The sequence below is a fragment of the Anguilla anguilla genome, chromosome 10 (assembly GCF_013347855.1).
Source record: "Anguilla anguilla isolate fAngAng1 chromosome 10, fAngAng1.pri, whole genome shotgun sequence".
Classification (NCBI taxonomy): domain Eukaryota; kingdom Metazoa; phylum Chordata; class Actinopteri; order Anguilliformes; family Anguillidae; genus Anguilla; species Anguilla anguilla.
In genome coordinates, this window is record NC_049210.1 from 8,013,564 (window position 1) to 8,031,212 (window position 17,649).

At 40.4% G+C, this 17,649-nt stretch overlaps 1 protein-coding gene and 1 long non-coding RNA gene across 2 annotated transcripts in view; one reads left to right on the plus strand and one right to left on the minus strand.

Annotated features, from left to right (window-relative positions):
* Positions 1–271: 271 nt before the first annotated feature.
* LOC118237237 lies at positions 272–3,344 on the minus strand. Its single transcript, XR_004767136.1, has 3 exons — positions 3,144–3,344; positions 2,663–2,909; positions 272–308 (listed from the first exon to the last, which is right to left on the minus strand). It is a non-coding gene; the product is annotated as an uncharacterized LOC118237237 (long non-coding RNA).
* Positions 3,345–12,394: 9,050 nt separating this feature from the next.
* Positions 12,395–17,649, plus strand: part of LOC118237235 (transcription factor COE2-like) — a 13,291-nt gene continuing 8,036 nt past the window's right edge. The window contains exon 1 of the mRNA XM_035435739.1: positions 12,395–13,416. Coding sequence (XP_035291630.1) covers positions 13,283–13,416 — 134 coding nt within the window. The 5' untranslated portion in view covers positions 12,395–13,282. The remainder of the gene's footprint in view (positions 13,417–17,649) is intronic.

Sequence of the window (17,649 nt, forward strand, 5' to 3'; positions counted from 1 at the left end):
ACCCTCAGTCATATCAGTGACGATGACAGCAGCTGTCAGATGTTGTGCGAGGAAACATGTGAATCGAAGGCCGTCGGTCCTGAATGATGAGTCGCATACCAGCCAACCAGCACACGCTTCACTCTTTCACACGTTCGCCCATGGAAGAGGCGGGGGACCGCGATCACGCCGAATGCCTGTCCTCGCAAACCTACGTGTCCCTTGCCGAAATAAAAACGAAGGAGAATAAGTATGCGGGGAAACCCGCAGAAGGCCCCTCACCTCAGTAGCATCCAGCTGTTCACCATCCACGACTCGCTGTATTATATCTGAAAGGCAACAAAGCCATCAACATTTCCATTTATTTTAATGAAGAAATTAAACAGATGCTTTTACTTTGGTTCTGGACAGATACACGCTACCTGCCTACGTATTTAGCCCTTGGTAATCCTCCATTTTAATCACAGTATTAGCCTACTTTTTTAAAGGGAAGCCATATAGAGGATGGTGGCGTGCATCTTTACTTCTCACTATGGTCTGTGGAATACAGTGCGATGTGGATTCGCCACAAAGTTGAACAACAGCCACAACTATTGACATCAGGTCAGTCAGTGGAGGATGCCCACCCCCTAAAACTGGGCTCCTCCTCAGATTTCTTTCTACAGGGGAGTTTTTTCCTGCCACTGATTACACAATTACTTATTCTTAAAAATCTAGAAAATGTTAAGATCTATGGTTTAACTTGGCAACTAAGTCACTTAGGAAAGAACATTATGATATTGTTATGACAGATGCCTGAAAAGAAATTCATTGATTAATGCTGCCTTGTACTGTAGCCACGGGGAGAACACCCTGTGACAAATGTCTTTAAGAGAGCCCAAGGGAAGCTTTGCACACCTCACACAAAAATCACAAATATTTTAGTTGTATTTAGGTCAGAGGCAATCTGCTGGTTCAAGTCTTCTTAAAAGCAACTGGTATTTTCCAGCCTACAGCAATGTCACCATCTAGGAGCAACTGCACTGCACCCCCCTTCCCTTGTCATTAGAGACCAATTCAATAAATAACAGGTAACAGGTAAATGACATTCCTAGATCAACTCAATAGACTGTTTTGTCATTGCATATTTTTATATTATTATTTTCTGTAAAATTTCAGATACATATAAGTGTCCATGCCCAGATTTGATATGGTGTTGGACACTCTATAGACAAAGGGCATCAGATTCCCAGTGTCTTGTAAGCCCGGAGTGGCCTCTGATTTTTTTGTTTGTTGTTTCCTTTCAAACAGCAGCCAATTGAGGCCTTAAAAACAAGTTGGGTTGGACCCTTTAGCCAATCAGTGCCTTAAAGGTAGCACTTGCTGAAATGAGTCATAAACCAGCAGAGGCTACATCCCTTCTGGACTGGATTGTGCACCCCTGCTCTACACTGCAGGTTACTAATGTCAGATATCCTGTTCTCATTATATACAGTGTTCTCCATAATGGTTTGGACATATTGATTGTCTCCACAATTTTATATAATCAAACAATAGAGCAATTAAATAATTCACATATGGTTAAAGTGCAGATTCTCAGCTTTTATTTAAGGGTATTTTTGCTAATAGCCAAGATTAAATTCAGACATTTTTAATTAAATGCATATGATTGATTTATAAATCAATGCACATTAATAAGATTTCTTCAGAAGTGGAATTTAGAAAGTTGCATTTGTATTTGCAGTATGTGTAAGTCAAAGTTAATGACAAATATTCACAGAATTCCAGGTTCCATCTGCCCCATTTCTATTGAATACTAAAAAATATATGTCTTACAGAAGTATAGAAGTATAATTACAAAAGACAAAGGGCTATATTGCAATAAATCATATCTCTGGAATTACTTTGTACTTAATGTGATATTGTGTCTGTTTCTAACACGATTATTAATATCTCTGAAATAAAGATTAGATCTTGCAAAGGGAATAACCAGAACTGGCTTCTAATATCTTTTCACAGTTCAGAATTGTCCAGCATTCATTGATTGTAATGTGATGTAATTTAATGACACCACTGGCAGCCAAATTGCATGTGTTAGTAAGGTTTGGCGTTAAGGGAACGGCAAGTTAAAAATGTATTCAAACGATGCACAAAGTACCGTCGTAAATAAACATGATTCTGTGTTTTTATGAAGTTATGCCACTTTCCGCACAAAATGTCTTTGTTAATTAAACCCAAATAGAGTTTATGTGGGCTCAGTGGGGACCACATGTAGACCTAATTTGATACGTGTTAAAAGTAGGCTACTCTATCAGAGTTTATATTACACTGAACGTTTTTCTGAAACTCCCTCCCGTCACCAATAAATGAGTAATAAATGACGTCACAAATGAGTAACTTGTAACGTTGCATCTAAAGTTCTAGATGTAGCCTACAGAAATACAAATGTGAAAGGTATTATGCACCTGGGGGGGGGGGGGGCAAACCCTGATCCCGGAGAGCTGCAGCCTGCAGGATTGTTCAGCACTTGCTAATAATAAAAATATAGTAATTACGATGCATACTTCGTCTACGTCTGTTAAATCATCAGGAAAGGGTAAAGGCCTCTTGGTAATATTTCACGCAGTCTCTTACAATCTGAACATTTTACCACAGATAATACTACAACTTCATATTAAAAGAGAAGTCCACCTGCAAAGCTTACCACTTGGGAATTCGTTGGGCTGCACCGCATCCAGAAAGCTACGAGCGAAGTTGTACAAGGGCCTCAGGGATCCAGCTGTGCTCCGGACGGCGTGCACCGATCTGTGAGCCAGGCTGACAAATTCGGCCGGGGCGGTGATGTTGCAGTTCTGGGTCGGATCCGCGCAGCATAGCGAGACCATCGACGCCAAGAGCAGCAGCGAGCCGCGGCTTCCGAGCGGAAATATCATTGTTCATCTGCCGACGTGCTGTCATATTTTAGAAATGATACACTAATTACGCATAATATCCTGTTTTAATTTGATTAGCAATTCTTTTTAAAACTACTACAATGATAACAACAACAACAATAACAATAATAATAATAATAATAATAATAATAATGTCAATGAAAAAGAAGGTAGGCACAGTCGACTGATAAAAACACCCCAAACTTTTCATATATGTTGAATTCCATTGATTTTAATTGGCTAAGAACTCACTTGAACGCATCGAACTTGGAATCAGAGAAAATCCGTTCCGTCCTGGTGAGAAGTGTGGCTGGGTATAAGCGCAGAACAGGCTATCGCTTTTTCACCTCTAACCATTGCGCAACACGAAAGATGCCGAATGAAACTAGTTTTCCTACATTCAGCATTGAACAATAGAAGCTTCTGCAAGTCTCACAGCAGTTGATGACATGTTAAAATAACAACCACGCAAAAATTAGATTTCTATATGCTGTGAAAATCAGCCCTTATTGTGCTATGACATTCCCACAGCACATAGGCGTACTGTAACTGTGCTATAGGCTATGTGTTTGCATTATAGTTTCACAGATGAAGGCCTCCAGCAAACATATATGATTCATTCACCACTTTCTGCACACGCTGATGTGTGATTGTTTTACCAGGGAATTTATGGACAAATAAGCAAAATATTAATATGATTTACGAAAGTGCATTTAACAGGGCAAGCAAATACCATAAGCTAGAGATGCACAAAGTTACCATTATGTAAGTACCACCTTCAACAGTGCTGTGCAGAGACCTTTTCAGAGACAGGTGCTCAATGTAAGAAAAGGGCACACCAACCTAGAAAAACTGTTCTACTATACCCAGTCATTGTACAGATTATATTTTATCAAAATGAATTAATGGAAAGAAAATCAATGACAGCAATAATAATAACATTTTGTTAATCAAATAAAAGGGGCACATCATGCACTTGGGGCAAAAGGGGCAGATGTTTGGGCACCTGGAGCTACCCCCTCTACACATGCCTGACCTTCAAGGTGTGGCCTAAAGACCTACAGAATAAAGGAAGAGAAACTATTGTTTTTTTTAAATTCTCAAACAGAAACATCAATGTGTATTTTGAAAAGGTTTTTTTTTTTTTTTTTACGTTAGTGGAAGACAACCAGCGAATCTGCCTTCCTGACTGACGGAGGGAAGGCCGTTCCACCATTGGGTGCGGAGGCCAGAGGAGAGCCAGTTTCGTGAGGAGAGGCTCCCGGGAGCTGGAAACACCAAAACAAGATGTGCCTTGGTATAGGAGAGGCTAGAAATTGGCGGTACTGTGCACCATTTTCTACTTTTGCTAACTTAAACATACATGACTCTGATTGTACATAGAAAAACACTATGTTTCTTTCTAAATACATATATATAGTGAAAGAGAGCAGCATTTAAGTAACTACACTCTCTAGGGATTGACAGGATCTTGTCTATTGACAAGAGAGATAGAATAGTCAAATCTGGGTGAAATCTGGAATACAGTGAAAAGTTAAGAAAAAACAATTTTATGAGTATGTAACGCTTACTCTACAAAAATATATACAGGTTCTTCTCGCGTCAAGAAAATATGCTTGGCCTCAAATTCGAGGTGAAATGGAATCCCAGGAATTCATATAAAACAGTGGGCGAGCTATCGCATTCATCAGCAGGGGATAACTTGGGTTGTAGTACACTTTATTTGCCACAGGGCGGCGCAAAGAGTCTGTTGATCTCGGGTCAGCAGATTTATTTGACTAGAATTTGTGCGGTGTCCCGAACGTTGTATGCTACTGATACAATATAATTTAAATAATATTAACGCTCTTTCCTTACTATTTAAATATTTAAATGCTGGACTTCACAATATGGCTGTGTGCTAGTGAAACAGAATACATTTTAGTGTTCAGTTTCCTTTAGTATTCGATACATTTTTGTAAGTCCCGAGACACCTATAATGAGTATTACCTGTGAAGTATTTAGTGAATGTAACGAATTGCATTTGCTGTTTGAATGAGACGAGGTTGTCCATCACCTTCTTGACTTAATCGATGTTGATTTAATGTCTAGTGGTGTGAGAGAATATAGCGTAAGCCTTCCAAAGGCTAAAAGCCTGAGAGTGGTCGCTTATATTTTTTTCCGATATAAATAAGCTACTAAATTGACATATTCTTTTTACGTGAATGGTGATCCAATTCCCATTCTCTCTATCACATTAAACAGTTTTCTGACAGTTTTCTAAACGTTTCAACAACATTATCGCGTCACAGACTTGCATTTATTTCTATGAAATAAAAAATAGGCTACATTCTCCCATCTAACATTCATCATAAAATAACTCACCAACTATAACTGTGAATAAAGACTTGATGGGATCGACGTCACTGTTTTCTAAACGTACTTTCTGCCGTTCTGTATAAATAACTACAAAAAAGCCTAGACTTTCTGACAGTCAAAATTACGTCGGTCGCGACGATCTGCGTCTAAAGCCAAGTTGTTAACTCAAGTGGTAAAAATACATGTCCATCAATACACTTTCAGCTGTCTAGCCGTCTTATGGAAATGCCAGGTATTACAGAAACGCGTTTCTTTGGTCACAGTCTCGACGAGGTTGAATGAATATTAACAGCGTTTCTCTTGACTGGCTTCATTCACTCGGTCTAATTATTTCCTCTGATAGAGAGCTTTAATTGCTTAAAGCGAATTATCTGACGGAGTTATTTTATCCCAAGGTGTAATGGTGCATTATATGTTTGCTTTTTCATGGTGAGAGGGAAAACACAGACTTGTAATTTAGAATTAATAAATTAAACGGGATTATAGGAGTACAAGCTATACAGTCTTTCAAAGGTGAAAAATAAAGTAGCAGTATAATTGCGGTTGGCAGTTCTCTCCGGGGACTCTCCTATACTTTAATAAGTAAACAAATAAATGAGAGTAATATATATGGATCGATACAGACGTAGTGGGGCTATTTAGGCCCCGTTGTTTTCTCTGGAGTAAAAGGAGGGGAAACCAGCTGCCGCGTCTTGGGCCGTCCTCCTGTACAGCCCCCGTGACCTCCCAGGACCCGCCGCCGTTGTCAGAAAGCGGCGCTCGTACTCCCTCGGGAGCGAGGGGAATGTGGGAGGGGGCTTAGAGGCACACGATACCCCATTGTTCGCCGTGGCAGTCAGTGATCCCCAGTTCCCTCCCCCATTGACACACGCTGACCGTCGTCGCGGGTTTAATTGATTAGAAAGGCCCCCATTTTATACAGCGCAGGGTGACTGAACTAATCCCCAGCCTCCCGTTCCTGATCCGCGCCTGGAAATCTGTTTCAAGATATGAGGCGGACGATCTCATTTTCCTCGTCTTTATTTGCCGGCCATGGCCCGTTCTGCGCGTGCTGAATAGGTCGCTTGTTCTTGTTGAACTTCCGCTGAAGTGGCTCCCTAGTGACGAGCTTCAGGTTGAGACACTTTCCACAAACACAGAGCAGAAGGGATGACATCATGTGCTCTACCGTCATAAAACATGTAGAAATGTAATTGAAGCTAATGTGCCTCTATATTGGAGGGTCTCTGTAAGACATAAGATCTCAGATAAATTTTTGACCGCGCTTATATCTGGTCTTGTCGTCATAAAGCCTCTCTGGGTAGGACTGTTGATCTAGGATAAGTTTTACTTTGCAGCTGATAGTGGATAAGTTTAGGATGTGGACATGGAAAATCTGATCCATGAACAGCAACAGTTTTACTGGTCAGAGCTCTAATGAATATAGCGACTTTTTAAAATGCAGTCCTAGTAGTACAGAATGCCATAATGCATCACGCCTCTTTATCACTAGCCCGTTCCAAGGGCACCCCAGAGTCCCCTTCTGCCAGACTTCTGCACCCCCACTGTAGTCAGCTGACATTGGTCTGGTCACCGGGCTCTCCACCGCGGTGTTCACAGTCACAGGTGCTGTGCTAATTTGTCATGTTGATTTGCTTCAGATTTTACCCAGTGTTGTCTAACAAGATGGGAATTGACTGTGTTCCTATCGCCACCACCCCCCCCCCCCCCAACCTTCTTGAGGTGTGAATCATCTCATAGCACCAGTTCTGACATTCCGGAACATTCCTCTAAATGAAATTTGGCATGACCATACGCAGGAGTACCAGTTAAGTTTCATTCTGGATGTCTAATGAGATAACAACTGAACAAATCAATGCACTTCCATTACCACAGATCAGATTGAATACCTCCTATATTTTTGTATGCTTTGACACTTTCAAACAAGACCTCCAATGCACTCCTGTAGTGTGGCTGTGGGCTCTTGCGCTGTATAATGTTTGGGCGGACTGGGATCACAACTTAGAGGTTGCAGGTTCGATCACCAAATGAGGCACTGCCACTATACCTTTGAGCAAATGCCTGTGGACCTGAAATGCTTCTGTCAATATCCAACAGTTGAAATGTATTTTATGAAATAAAAAATATAAGCTGTGAGGGTTTGCCAAAACCCTGAAGGTCTTATAAATGGACAGATTATTACAGCGATGATAGAAAGAGTGAGTGAATAAAGAGAAAGGCAGAAAGAGGGACAGTGTGTGGAATCTCTCCCTTAAAAGCAGTGGACAGCTGGAGGACCTGCTTGCTGGATCTGAGGGTCTGAATTTCAGAGCAGCAGTGTCCAGAGTGAAGATCATTCCCACCTTTAGCATCTCATTTACCTGAGCACCCCGTGCAGCGACTGGCCCAGGTGACCGGACTGCACAGGACAGGTGTGCTTTACAGGTGTGCTTTTTACCTTGACGGGGCCCTTTAGAGAGCAGATCTACAGCAGCCCAACCAACCATCAGCCTCCAGGAAGCCCTGTTCTCAGCAGCAGAGGGCACTGAAGGAGCGCAGGCAGCCAGCTCTACAGCTGCAGGAGTCTGGCACTGTCTGTACCAGGGCTGAGGGCCTCTTCTATTTCAATTCACCCACCTTCAGAGAAACTAACTGAAATTTGTTTGGGTGAAGTCACTGAAATGCCCAGGAAATGGCAAAACCAGGGGACTGTATCACAACGCAGGGTTACTGAGTAACTGGGTAACCCAGAAGGCTCCCAAATCTGGACCATAGGCTGAAGTAAAAAGAGCTGGTGCGGGTTTTACTTAGTGCCGTTATCCAGCTAACTCAGTCATCCTGCTTTGTGATACAGGTGTCAGCTGAATGCAATGGAACGAGGGATGGATGAGAATGTGCTGCCACTGGGGAAGACCTCCCTGGGAGTACAGCCCGCTTCCAACCAGAGATGGTGCTCTGAAACTCTCAAACCCAGCCAGGCTGCCGGGGCCATACCTTTCCAGCACAACCACTGGGAGTCAGGGGAGATGAGTGTGGGCTAACCAGATAAATCAGATGTTAGCAGTGGGGAAAAGCTCTCAACCACGGGGTGCCTCACCGCTCTGAAATTCAGCCCCTCAAATCCAAAACCAAGCCCTCCAGCTGTCTCCCGCTTTTAAGAGAGAGACATCCGATACGCTGCCCCCAGGAGATACAGTCTCAGGCTCGGCGGTGGTGGCAGGTACAGAGATTATATTATCTCTGAGAGAGACTGCCTCAAAGCCCCGAGTGCCTTCTTCAGAGGAACAGAGGAGCGGGAAACATCTCGTCTTCGGGTAGAATGGGGGGGGGGGCGATGCATTGAGGCAGGATCTGGGCTGGGAGAACCCAACCACGGGGAGGCTGAGGAGATGCTGTGGAAATGGTGAAAGTCCACCTCGACAGCTCCGATCTCTGAGAGCCCCTCGCTCCCGCCAAGTGCGTGGAAAAAACTGTGAAGACCTCCTGGAGGCTGAGACGAGGCCGGTCATCCTAGCGCAAGCATGCCTGTGGACCAATGGGAGGGGGGCAGGCCTGGAGCAACTACAGAACCAGCAAAGGCCATCATGGGTGTCAATGGAGGTCTCGCCAAGCCAAATGCACTGCGGGCCCTCCCAAGAGAGAGCTAGGCTCTGCCCCCGGCGCATCTCTAGTTCGGATTCCTGTAATCTGATTGGTTCTGACAAATAAGATCTAGAGGCAAATGATACCCCATTGGTACTGATCTGTGTTCAGTTTTAGGTCAATGGCTGGGTTGGCATTTGAGCTGCTATCTTCAAATTGGAGGCCCACCCGCACAAGATTGTGGATCGATCATCATCAGAAATAAGCATTTGTTGATGAAGCACACCCGTGTTTGAGCTTCCCACCGCATGCAGGGACAGAGGAACAGCAACGAGCAGGGGCGGGGGGGGGGGGGGGGGGGAGTTAGTCTTTCCCCTCGTGTCTCCTGAGAGGTATCCAGCAGGGTCCCGGGAAAAGGCGAAGTGAATCTCACAGTGACGTGTGCAGGAGCTGCAGCTGGATGAAGGACCATCTCCAGTGCTCCATCACAAAATGGCTGCTGTCCTCACAGGCCTGGAACCTAAAGCAAAAAAACTACCCTGCCAACATACTATTAGAAAATATGTTTCTATGTTTATGACTGAGTATTTGAGTGCTACCAGGAGCAGTCCAGGCAGGGAAATGTCACTTCTACCTACAATCGCTTTTTTTGTTTTGTTTACCTGCAAATACTGTGCTCTTGAACTCTTCCCAGTCACCTGCAAACTGACCGATTTTAGATGTCAGATGCAGTTTCTGTCCAGAAGCGATGGACTTAGTTTTCTGGATGTGTGTGATCGAATCTGACAGGCTGCCAAGGAAAATGTTAACCACGATGGAGGAGTTTAAAGTGGTCGCGTCCTTCTCTTCACGAAGAATCTAATAATTAATAAAATAAAGACAAAAAAAACTTTCACAAATGAGCTTCTACTACACGGATTTAAACAAATGAATGTGACAGAAATGGTTATATCCCTGAGGGAATTTGCCAGATGTTTCTTGACTATTACTTCCCAGTGCAAAGAACAGTGGGAAATGTGGTCAGAGTTTATAAATAAGGAAGACATCCTCAATGGTATTTCTCAATGGTAGCTAGATGCAATGTAATACTCGTAAATATGAAAGTTGTAACTGGGTGATATTATTCAAGTTACAGAGTATTATAAATGGTTACAATATTTTGTGAAATAAATAGTCAAATAATCATTCTTACGAGTCCTTAAGATTTTTGTTTGTTTCTTTCTTATAGAAATGTAAAAAAAAGTCTTTCAAATAAAAATTTATATGGAAAACACAATAATTATATTTGGATGGGTCATTTGCAGAAATTTTTAAATGGGACAGTGTGGACATTTATCAATTAATCAAACTGACACTGTAAACTGAGTCAGTGGCTTAAAGAAATTAAATAAAACTAGTGGAAATCAATGATCTATTTCTGTAATTTAACGTCCACGTGATGGATGAAGGTGATTGGATTATTGGGGAGGGGGGGTAGTGTAGGGGGAGTGGGGTGGGTGAAGGCTCTTGGCTTTTGGTCTTTGCCTCATCTAACATCTGTAGATATTTAACGGTTTGAGGGTTAAGCAGACATGTCAGTCAAACGACTTGAGATGAGGGGGGGTCACGAGGGGGTGGGGTGCAGGGCGGGGAAATTGAGTGGCAGGGATTCCGCGAGACTGTCCCTGTAATTGGGGGAACAGCTGACTCGGTCGCGCGCTGGCAGATGGTGTGTGTGGGGTGGGGGTCTGGAAGGAGGGGGTGGGGGGATTTGCATTCATTGTTCAGGCGCTTGAGGTCTGTCCAGAGACAATAACCTCGGTAAGAAGCAAGAGAGGATGGGGGAAAAACTTTCATTTTCAAAAAACGGGGGAGAAACAGAAAGAAACAGAAATTAATGTTAAAGAAGTTAAGAGTAGAAATTCATACCAGCCCTTTTGTCACGTATAGGCCTACCTGTCTGTAGCATTCGTGCACGCAGCTGCTGTAATCAAGTTTTGAAACTTGTGATTTTGTTTACGCAATCTTAATATTACGCACGAACTCTGAGGCATATGGCAACTGTTCAAATATGGTTCTGGCTGGGACTACAGCGCTCCTCGCCTTGTTTGTGCCGCGCTTGCAGGATATTTCCAAACTCACTGCAACATATAGCCTGTGTATTTTATCAAAAATATTGTTGTGATATTACAAATATATTGTGTGTTTTTGTATGTGTTTATGAATACATTGGCCATTCCTTATTAGTGTTTCAGTGTCCTGTCTTTCACAACCAATGACCGAAATAAGATATGAGTAGTTTATAAACCGACCGAGACAGATTTAAATCGAAGTCCCACCATGGATAGCTGCTGTATGGTGGCAATCGACTGTGTCGATTCACAGAGAAAGCCACGAACGGAACTATGCGATGTTACTTGTTAACTTTACAACTGTTGCCGGAATATTGCGTTGATCATGATGTACATTTTTCGCACTGCCTAGTCGTTCGAATAGACGGCTCTCATTAAGGTCCAAAACCGTATCTATAAGCGCCTCGGATTTGTGCCATATTGTCTGTTGTTTTAGTAGTGCGAGCGTAGCGGTAAGATTAATTGGCTAACCGAGCTACTATTGTTAGTCCTGAAACTGATATGGGGCATCCTTTCAGCCGAATCAGGACTTTCAATCATGGGCATTGTTCACAGAAGAGCAGGGAGAGGGAGCGAGCGTGGAACCACGAATACGCGTCAGTCGGGAGCGCACGCGTGCGCTTACGTCTCTTTCGTGACTCTACTTTCAAATCAATAACAGAATCGCTACTGAATTGTCCTCATCTCAGCAAGACACATTTTATCCTGTTAGTCAGCTCCAACCTCGTTACCATACCAAGCGTTTTATCTGCTGTCCAAGCATAGCAGGAACGGGCACAACTTAGAATCTGTCATACGCTCTCTCCATTCCCAAATCAAAGTAATTCCGTCCACTGCTTAGCAGCTTGCCAAATGCCAACTCCGCATCAGTTTATCTAATATTATATGCAAAATATTACGATTTTACAATTACCTGCAACAAGAACAACAGAACAACCAGTAGTAGGCTACTTCTACTGCTACTACTATACTACTACTACTGCAACTACTGCTACTACTACCATTAGCTGACTACTACTACTACGACATATAATAGCATAAGTCTGATAATAACAACAACGACAACAGCGATAATAATAATAATAATAATAATAATAATAATAATAATAAATAATGCAGTAACTTTGGTTAATTAAGGTTTCTGTGTATTTTTTTATTTTTATTTTTCAATTTTGAGCATCTTAAGAAAATGAACGATTTAAAAGAGCTCAGCAAATTTCCCATCTGTTTTTTCCTTCTGGTCATAAAATAAAAGATTTTCTCTGACACGCTTAATTTAATTGTAACAAGTTCATGAAGTTAGTAATTGTTGTTCCATTTAGTACATTTTAATACTTTAAATGATTTTGATAACATTATTAAAAAAATGGTTCTAAGGTTTTGTGAGAATCATCATATTATTATTATTATTATTATTATTATTATTATTATTCTTATTATTATCATTATTATTATCTGTGCAAGTTGAATAAAAAGCGTGTCTTACTTTAAATAGCTGTAGAGTCTATGTTATCTGTATCTGCATTACACAGTCTTACACCTGAGCGTGCCCCATTACCTAACGAAAAGTTTGGACACGCAACACAGCGATTGGCTACAGCTGTATATGAAGCCTGCCAAAAAGTATTGCCAGCGTTGGCTTTTACACCAATCAGAGGAGGCGCGTGGACGATCAGTACTGAATACAGCTCCCAGCCCCTCCTCCAGCTCCGTCTGGGTAACTCATTCATGGTATAGGATCTTGAAAGCATCATTTGGAGCACTTGGTCCATGCATTCGGTTAACTGTTTTTCGTCTATCAGTCCGTTCGATCCTGGACCAGAAGGCACGACGAACCTTCGTTCATTGCAGGATAAGCTGAAAGGGTGTGCATGTATGTGTATAAGAACTATAATTTGTACGAGTGATTCTTTCCCGGACAGTTTACGTGTGCGTGTGTGCTGTCTTCATACGTGTACACGTATGTATGCATGAATGTATGCATGCATGTATGTCTTCAACAAAACAGGTGATCCTTGTTAGCAGTCGAACCGACATTTGGACGCATTCCTACTTTTTGGTTGAACAATGACTACACCTCAAAGGAAGATAAATCAGTTGCATATATTTTTACTTCAGGAGAACTTTTAAAGGCGAACAGGAGAAAATTACTGATTCTGGACAGATCTGATATTTCAGAAATTCAACAGCCTTTTCTTCGCGCTCGTATAAAACAGAAATCAACAGCACTGAACTTTTTGGGATCCACAGTTCTGCCAACATTTTTATTTAGATTGCATTTAATTAACAATTTGCTTTTGTTTATTCACACTCTTTTTGAACCAAAGTAGCAAAATCGGCATTGTTGTGTTGGTAAGTTAAATGTTCGGGATTCAAGAACAACTGATCAGAGAAGTGAACGGAATAAAAGAAAATCATCTTGGCTTGGAGATGGAGTCTGTCCGGTCCTGGGTACGGAATGTCGGAGTTGTGGATGCGAACGTCGCGGCGCAAAGGTAGGCTACAGTCCGAATTCTAGTCCAGCGTTAGATGTTAGACATTATGTGTGATATGTAGGCTATAGCCCTATTTTGCGTTTCTAGCTGCAGCCCGTTTTAATGTCTGTTTTTGTAACTTGATGAACCCATGAAGTAATTGCCAAAAAAGGCAATTTAGATTATATCTGAAGTAACTTCAAAATGTACTGAGAAGAGTTGACGAACTTAATTTTTTGTGATTGTTATACCAATACACTCTTAGAGATGATTAATTATCTGGCTTACATAGGCTGCAGACAATTTGTGATGGGTAAGCGTAATGTTATTGTCACAAGGGTGTCAGTTTAGATTTTTCCTTCCTCGAACCTATCCCATTTCTTAAGGTCAGCTTCCACTTAAACATCAGATATTTACCATGGCCTTTACCCACTTCATTTAATGTACTTCGGCTACTACCTGACAGCTGATCGTAATTATCTTTTCTGCTAACAGTACAACTTGTCTGTATCGTTTGTTGGCATATGAGGCACGTGAAACTGTTCTGTAAATCTGATGCAGTGTTTACCCACCATACCGCGAAGTTCTGGTTTATTTAAGTGTTTTATGTAAGGCGAATAAGCATGATTCAAACATAGGGCCCAGGGATGGCAGATGGACCGTATCTACACCCGCAGCTAAAATGGGGCTTAAAAGAGAGCATTTTGGATATTCGTTAAGCAATTGTATTATAAACCAAAAATGTTGAATTATACAATTGCCTACTTTCCATGCTTCGTCGTTACGTTTGATGCTAAACGCGTAATATTAACCCATATACAGGGAGAACAATGCCTTTTTAGAAGCAGCGCAGAAATTAAAAGCAACAGGTCACAGTCTGTGGCTCTGGCAATAAAGTTGACATTTTGAAAATAAATAAAGCAGTGAGCGGCCCGTGCTTTGTGTACGCTGAGCGCGCGGCGTGTCCGAGCTGCGCGCTGTCAATAGCGGGAGGTGCTTGTGTCACGAGCCACATAAAAGGATAAGACAAAACACGACAATGAAACAAAACAGCGTTCTGTCACGGAAAGACTGGTCGGAATAATATTATCTTGAGATGGAATCAAGCTTGTACCCTATATGTATGTGGGACGCGTATGCAAAAGTTGTTTTAATTTGTTTTGGGTTATGCTGTATAAATATATTTTGCTTAGTATAGAATCGTGTCGGAATTTCAAGAGAGCATCCATTCGCCGATGCATTCTCTTCAGTTAAATGTACAACAATTTAACAATAGAATACTTTTGCCTTGAATTTGCTTAATGTATAATAAATAGCCTTATAATGATAAGCTATGTTTGATGTCGTGGGCTACTGGCCCACAATTAATGTAAAACTTAAAAAGTTAGGCTGACAACATATGGGAATGAGAATAATTATTTACAAACTAAAATATCCTAGGCAATCAGACTGAACATTCCAACAGTTACATATGTCGATATATTTTAGGTTACAGGAGTATGTTTAGTCATCAAAATGTGGTTACTTTGCCCCCTGCTAGTTTCTCTGTGTCATCGGAGAAAAATAAATACGTGTTAGGCCATACAACTTAAAAAAACAAGTTTTAAGCAAACTTAAAGCATCTGAATAAGTGTTGATTGTGTCCGTGAATAAACAATCAGTTAATTTCCAAGGACAAATTTTCCTTAATAATATTGCTTGGTAAATAAGAGGTAGGCCCACACCGTTATGATAGTTCTGATATTATACGCGATTCTATGCTTTTAGTTGTATTTTATTCGATGTAAACGCTGTTAAATCGTGTTTTGAAAATGAAATGTTTTTTTTTTTCAAATTTAAGATTACTGAATGACTGATTACTGATAATCTGTCTTGCAAATAAAATATGCTCTCCGTGCACGCTATGTGCTGAGGTAGCTTCTGTATTTGTGCCGTTATAAATTGCTTAATTAAAACTCACCATCAAATGACTCTCCAAAGGTAGGTTCTAACTTTCTTGAGGCCCTATAATTTTTATCTCAAAATCAATATTCAAAACGACGTTTCAGTGTTTACTTGAGTGGTTATAAACTGGACTATCATAAGGAAATATAAGTATGTTTACTACCAGACCAGTAAAAATGCAAAATATAGAACTTGCTTTCCATTACATTTAAAAGAGCAGAAGGTGTCTAATGCATAATTTAAAGCGACTTGCTTTATTTTATCACCCCCATTTAGATTATTGCAAAGAATGACTACTTCCAAAACTGTAATAAGCCTGAACCTTACACCTAACAGTAACTATATTAAAAATAATAATAAAAAAAAACATTTATTTAGGTATACCTTTTTGTGGGTAAAAGAAATACGCGCGAATTTTCTCCGAACTATTCAACCTGAAACATGATTATGTACTAACAAGACTGTGTTAAATTACCTGTGTGATAAAGGGATTGAGATCGATGATGTTGACCAGTTATGTAAGCTAAACCCTTCAACGCGCACGTTAAAGCATTAATCATTAAAGCGCGATAGGCCTACACCTTGATCGTTGAGCGACAATAATCCCTGTCTATTTCTACTTTTACTGCAGGGAACCCTAATAAGCAGCGTAAATAAAATGCCCACACATGCTGTTGGGCACCGGCGTGTTAGAGGGAGCGCGAACTTGTTGGCAGCTGGACAGCTGCAGCACGAGAACTTGTGCAGGAGTAGAGGTGGTCTCATGATCATTTTGCATTTACAAAGTTAGAACATAACATCATAATAGTTATTATGTTGGCCTATTATATACAGGTCACAACAATGTTCATATTGCCATTATTTTTTAAACTACTTAACTACTCAACATGAATGTATACCTTTTATCAGAATGCTCAGGTCTTAGTGCAAAATCCAAAATAACTAATTGAAGTCCATGCTTTTGTCGTCGTCAGAACTAATCAGCCGTGTATGCCTGAAAATTGTCCCGCAAAGGTAACAGTAGAGTTGTTTAGCCTATATTATATTAACTGATCACTTAGTGTAAATACGAGCCAATGTGTATAATAAATAAATAAATAAACCACCAACTCATTGCTGCAAGTTTTCTGGAAACAGACAAATATTCACAATTTCTCGGCAGACCTAAGAAGGTACATTTTAACGCTAGGGGAAATATTTCCAAGAGAAACAAGTTATGCTCTTCCAAATCTATATAGAGTAGACCCTACCTGAACGAAACCTTTAAGAAAAGGGGTAAACCGTTTTGAGATTTGTCGTGTTCTTATGGCCATCTAGAAAAATCACACAATGTAGTATCACTATTTTCAATAAATGATCCGCAGTTTTATAGGTTAACTCAGTAAACACTTACTTGATGCCATATTTAAATGATATTACTCATACAAATCTATGTTGTTAATTATTGCATTGATTTTATCCTAATTACGGCCAGGGAAGGCTGCTGAAATTAGCTGGCCCTGTTATTTATTAATCAATTTTTTTTGTCAAAAAATTTAATAGCATAGAAGTGGTATAGCCTATTTATTGTAAGACCTTAATATTATTCTGTTGTACTGACTAAACGTAATATGCATAAACATAATATATGCATTTTTTGTTAAACTTGTAAATTCAAGATTAATCATCTCGTGAATTGTTTTCAATTAAGTCTAGAAATACAGCACGATAATATAGACTTTGAAATAAGTTCTTCCAAAGCAATGAACAAGCAATCCGGCTTCCACAAATTAAGCTTTAAGTCAAACCAAGGTCCAGATTCAATTTAATCGCAGCGCGCTTTGCCCTTTCTCCGTTCCTTCTCAACGTATTCCGTCAGTTCCATAGACCTCCAGATGCGTGACACGCAGAACGTAACGAGAAAGTACCAGGATGAAATTGTCTTTCGAAATGAAAGGAAAATCACAGCGCAGCTTCATTGAATCATTGCGGTATTGTATTAAAATAGACTGCTAAAATTATTCTTAAATATTTCGGCTATAAAAAAAAGTTTCTGGTCATAGAATTATTTTATTTTACACAGTAGGCTACATTTCATTGTTTTTAAGCAACTGTAGGTGGTAAAATATTTCTCTTTAAATTATATAAATGTAAAAATATATATATATATATGTATACATATATATAAGAAGCACATTTTAAAATTCTATATAAAAAGTATATGTAGGCTTTTAACTAGAATATAATGAAGCAATATACAAATGAAGTTAATTTGCCAGCTCTTTTTTTGCATGTCATTATTATTAGAAACCCTAAACCACTTAAACTTTC